The following is a 5,960-nucleotide window of genomic DNA, read 5'->3' as shown; positions in this document are numbered from 1 at the left end:
AGGTTCAAAGAGATCAAACAAAGTTATGAATGACGGTTCAACATTGTCAAATAACTCAACCCATTCTTATGATAATGACAATGTTCAGAAATAAGGATAAAACCTTAACGCTTTTTAATGAGTTCATAAAGCATTAAAGTTTTTTAATGATTATCTAAGTCTGGCAGAAAATGACTAGATAGTGTATCTATAGGACTACACGTTTAGAAATCACCTATATGAGTGTGAAGTGTAAGCCGCTTCAGGGGGAATGACGGTAAAGACCCATTCTTTATGCATTCACGAAACCGAGCAGTGTTCATGGCTGAAACGAACACAATCGTGAGAACCATAAATGATTGATGATTAATTGTGTGACTTATGTTGTCTAGTTATACAACAAAGTTCAACGGTTCAAAGATATCACATCTACCGATTGATCGAGTATATCCTATATAAGTTCACTATGGAAAGTTCAAAGGAAAACATACTTATCCAGATACAATTAATCTTCGCTTGTATATCACACACTTATCCGTGCATTCCATTATCTTGTAGCCATTCCCCATTCATGTGGGGGATTGTTGGGTTAATTGGTAGGTTGAATGGGAAATAGAGGGAAAAGAAGTGGATGGAAAAATGATTTATTCTCTCTTCCTATATGAAATAAGCATTTGTTCCACATGGGTGGTGGAAAGAAAAAGTCTCCTACTTAAAAGTAGAAGCACTCCTTCATATTGCTAAAGGGTCAAGAAGAGGGTCTCCCCTCGCGCCGTCGTCGTCGTCGTCGCTCGCTCGGCTCGGCTACGGCTACGGCTTTGGTTTCGGATTTGGATTTGGATTTGGATTTGGATTTGGTCAATTGATATGATTGATTGATAATCTTTTTGGACTAAATTTTCTTTAATTTTTTAATTAATTACTGTTTCTTTCTTTCCCGAATTAATTTAAAAAGGATTTTCCTCCGTTTTTCCAACAGAATTTTCTGAAAGGTTGCAACCTTGTCTGAAAAGTTGCAAACATTTCCTCAACAGACAAACTTTTTCCAACAGTTACCTTTTTCAAAAAGGCTGCAAACAGGCTATATATATCTGTTAATCCTCAGAATTGTTCCATACGAAAATTCTGATTGGCATTTTCTTCTTCTTCTTTTCTGCACTTTTTAAAAAACTCGTGTGATATACTGCGTTCGAGTGGTTCGCAGACACTAGAATTTGCAGTACCTCTATTTTGGTGAGTAAATCGTTCTATCTTGGGAGGAAAGATTCCAAAACCTCGGGTACGTTGAGGGGAATAATTTCCTTAAGGACACACTGTGTATTCAGTGGGCTCGATTTTTGTTCTGACATTAATTTTTTCATATATTATTATTATTTTCAGTTTCAATCCAAATTCTGTCTTTTATTACTTTTAGAAGTTTTTGTTGCTGTTTCATCATTTGTTTACTATACAATTTGCTAACAGTATTAACCCAACAACTAATGAAATTAGAATAGCCATAAAATCTTTCCAACCATTTAAAGCTCTTAAACCTGATGGTTTACATCCTTTATCTTACCAAAAATACTGGGACACTATAGGCACGTCTTCAGTAATCGATATGTGCGAAAAAAAAAATTCTCGAAGAAAAGATTACTCCAGAAATTAATAGAACCTTTATCTGTCTAATTCCAAAATGCAAAAATGCCACTAATCTCAAGAACTTCCGGCCTATTAGCTTGTACAATAGCAACTATAAAATCATCACCCAAATCATTGACAATAGACTACTACCTCTAATGGAAAATCTCATCGGACCATGTCAATCAAGTTTTTTAGAAAATAGACAAACAACAAGCAGCGCTATTATAGTTCAAGAAGTATTAAACCACTATAAAAAATAGGTGGTAAAACGCAAATATGATAATGAAAATAGACTTTTAAAAGACTTGTGATAAAATAAAATGGTCATTCATTAGATACACCTTACACTATTTTATTTTTTCTTAGAAACCTTATTAATATCATCATGCTTGTATCTCCATGAACAATACCGCAATCCTAATCAACGATAAACACATAAAAAAAATTCAAAACATCGAGAGGTGTATGACAAAGCGAACCCTCTCTCCCTACATATTCATTCTCTCCATGAAACTCCTATTACATACCATCAATCAAATTCGATTGGCAGCTATAAAAATGAGCCCGAGGGGCCCCACACTATCACACCTGCTCGTATTAACGGCAAAAATTAATGCTAATACATATCTCATACTTAAAAGGATCCTCGAGTTTGGTTAAATGTCAGGATAGGTCATAAATAAAAGAAGATCGAAAAATTGCCATCAAAAGGATAAAACCACCCTCTCAACAATCATGAACATCAAACATGGCGAAGTTTTTGGAAAATATCTAGGGTTCCCAATGCTCAACAAAAAGTCCAAAGCGAGTGCCTTTCAATTTATAATAGATAACCTACAGTCAAAACTTACTAAATATTTATATAAACTTACCGGTTCTCAGAATTCCTAAGTACACTTTGTTAAAAGTATCATATTAGAAAATTGTAGCTTCACTATCATACAATCACATAAGAAGTAAAATAAAATAAAATATAAGAATTAAATGAGGCTCGGTCAAGTCTATGTATTCGGGGCAAAAGTAAAAAGTTTTTCACTATGAATAAGAAGAATCTTTCACGAGATCTCTGAACCTTTTTGTTGAGCTACTTTCATCTAAATATTAATTCAAAATTCTATAAATTTTGGTGATTGAAAAATAATATACAAAATTATAATTAATGTACAATAGAGATGTATCTCCAAAAGAAATTGGTGAAGCTAATAACATTGAAGAGGAATTGCCGAGAGAACCAAGTCCTTCAAACAAGAACTGGAGATTATTTATCTGTGCAGAAGAATCTATTTTCGTGCGCAAAAAAAAAACAAAAACTTTAGAGAATTGGGATTAAGACTTAATCAATTCTACAAGGAACCGTAGTTCAAGACATGAAAATATTATCATAATTGAACACATGGAATTAGTTTGGAATAAGAAGAAGTTGACCGGCTCCAAACTAAGTCAAACAAGAATATGCATTGATGCTTTATGAGGCAACCACATAAAAGAGAGAGATCTATTCTAGAGTCTTGTCAGAAAAAGAGTCAACCGCTACAATTAGAAAAACATTTACTTGTCAAGTGTTATTCATATTGTTCAATAGTTCGATTCTTGTGGTTCCTAACTGTACTCTTGTTACTTTCATATTGATTTGTATTACATGTTAGTTTTGAGTTGTAAAGGAATTTCATATATTGGATAGAGTCATTGAAAAGTTGGAAGATGTACCAACGATTAGGGAGAATTGTTGAGGAATTTCATATATGGGTTGTTTAAAAAAGGAAAGAAAATTATTATTGATAAAAATTGAATAATGTGACATGGCATCTATTAGAAGAGAGAAGATTATTATTATTATTGTGTCAAGTATATTTTGAGAAAAAAATATAAAAAATGAGTGATATTATGATCTTAAAACAAAGAAAAATGATATTTCTAGATAATTTTTCAAAAATAAATGACTATCTAGGGAAATTACTTCACAATATATAATTTAAATCAACTGCACCTTTTTCTATATCGGGTGTTTTCCGTAATGGATAAGCAAATTAATGTGATTATTCGGCAACTCTACAAACATTTGGGATATATTCGTCAACTCAAAAAACATTAGGGGATATACTCGCCAATTCAAAAACTTGCCGTAAAATGCCAGTTGTTTCCATCGGTGTCATATTCCAAACTCATCAATCCATAAAGCGGTAAAACTCGTCAGCTTCTTCATCTCACCGTTAATCCTTTTCTAATCCAACGGCTACAAATGACGATCCTCGTGCTTTCTTTTCATTGGTGGATTTAACAATCCCTCAGTACTATATAAACACCAACTCCGGCATACTTGTTTCACTCACCGCAATTTGTTCCAGTGCATAAATCGAATTCAATTTCTCTGTGTCTAACAGTGATATCAATGGCTGGAAGAGGCAAAACTCTTGGTTCTGGAGCCGCTAAGAAGGCTCAATCCCGTAGCAGCAAAGCCGGTCTTCAATTTCCGGTCGGTCGTATCGCTCGTTTTCTGAAAGCCGGCAAGTATGCCGAACGTGTCGGTGCAGGAGCACCTGTGTACCTTGCTGCTGTTCTCGAATACCTTGCTGCTGAGGTGAATTTTGGTTTTATCTTCGTTAATTTCTTTCTTTTTTTTGTTGTCTCAATTTCTAGGGTTTCTGATTTTTCGATGTGAATTTTGTTCTCTGTAGGTTCTTGAATTAGCTGGAAATGCAGCTAGAGATAACAAGAAGACCAGGATAGTGCCAAGGCATATTCAGTTGGCTGTGAGGAACGATGAAGAACTGAGCAAGTTGCTGGGAGATGTGACAATTGCTAATGGTGGTGTTATGCCTAACATTCATAACCTTTTGCTTCCAAAGAAAGCTGGGTCATCAAAGCCCTCTGCTGATGAGGATTAAGTGGAAGGATAAGAGAAGGTTTCAAGGATTGAGGTTAAATTTGGGATTTTAGTAATTGGTGTTTGTGTCTCTTAGATTTCATAGAGATTAGGTGAAATCAATCAATTTCTCTTTGTTCTTTTGGTTTAGTCATAGCTTTTAGGGTTTATGGTAGTTTGTATATAAAAATGAAGGGATGAATGAAAGACTCTTAATGTTTTTGAATTGTTTCTCTTGGTTTCTATTTTTTATTGGTAGTTAAATCTTCATTTATGAATATCAAATCAATGAATCCCAGCTTTATACATAAGTTCACAGTTTTTTCCCTTCCTTTTAAGCATCTAATGGTTGTGAAATTGATGAGTCTCACGGTGTATTGATTTTGTTTTCTATAGCTTTGTATACATTGCGAAGCAGTTTGTGGGCATGATGTTTCTGAGCATCCAATCAATTAGGGCATTTGCTTTTGTTACCCATCCCCTTTGACCCAGGTTTGTCATTGGTTTATTGAATGTTGTGTGTAATTATTAGTTAGGCAAAATGGATGAGAGGTTAAACATCATTGCTTGGGTTGCTAAACTTCAAGGTTCATAAGGACTTTTGCTATGTTATTGAGTCATTCAAAAGTTATTGACATGATTATATTTGGAAGTCAGTGAGCCAATTAATGTTTGCTACTGATGTATATATTGCTGAAATGCTGAGCTTTTTATGGCCTATGGTATTTAGTGGATTGTGTTTTTGCTTGAATGAGCCCTTGGTGTACATTAACAATTCAGGAAAGAATTTACTACTTATATGCTGAATTGGGTTGATGGTAGCATTTACTACTTATATCAAGCTTTCATCACTGCTTTAATCACTAGCCCTCTCTACCATACTACATTTTTATGTTACACTAAAGGGCTAAATCAAATTTCAATAACCTTTATTAGAACATACTTTTATGTGTAGTAGTCCTATTCTATCATTCCTTCTGAAGGATTTGTTGTTATTGATACTACTAAAGTGCATGTGATCTGTCTCTCTAGTTAGTAATAGGGTTTAAAAAATGTCATAATATCTAGCATTTAATCTTTCCTCGCAATAATAGATGGAACTTTCTGATATGTGAGCAATGATGATTGGTCAAGAACGGTGCCCATGCAAAAGAACGTCCATAAATCATGCACTATGGGAGTTGATTTGTTTTGCAGGGTTGATGGTAACTGTGGTAAGCACTAAGCAGTATACTCATATCTCTGTGGTTTGCCCCTACGGAAAGTTTTTGTTCATTTGCTGAAGGGTGTTGGTTTCTCTCTATTTCACTCCCATAAGATTTATTCTTCAACTATCTTTATTGTTTAGTTTCTTTTTGTTCTATGTGATCCTGCCTTTAGGCATGAGCTGTAATTGATACTAGTTCTTTGGCTTGTTGGAGCATGAGAATTTGTAGTATTGGTCTTGGCCCTATTAGCTAGTTTAGTAGATGCCTTTGGGAATGTTTATTCATTC

At 34.3% G+C, this 5,960-nt stretch overlaps 1 protein-coding gene across 1 annotated transcript; it reads left to right on the top strand.

The window, feature by feature from the left end:
* The first annotated feature begins 3,916 nt into the window (after window positions 1–3,916).
* On the top strand, window positions 3,917–4,691 carry LOC129870341 (histone H2A.6). Its single transcript, XM_055945081.1, has 2 exons — window positions 3,917–4,180; window positions 4,278–4,691. Exons 1-2 carry the CDS (start codon window positions 3,992–3,994, stop codon window positions 4,485–4,487), a joined length of 399 nt encoding a protein of 132 aa, XP_055801056.1. The 5' UTR covers window positions 3,917–3,991; the 3' UTR covers window positions 4,488–4,691.
* The last annotated feature ends 1,269 nt before the right edge of the window (window positions 4,692–5,960 follow it).

The sequence above is a fragment of the Solanum dulcamara genome, chromosome 10, assembly GCF_947179165.1.
Source record: "Solanum dulcamara chromosome 10, daSolDulc1.2, whole genome shotgun sequence".
Classification (NCBI taxonomy): domain Eukaryota; kingdom Viridiplantae; phylum Streptophyta; class Magnoliopsida; order Solanales; family Solanaceae; genus Solanum; species Solanum dulcamara.
This window is presented reverse-complemented; position numbering and strand designations above follow the sequence as displayed.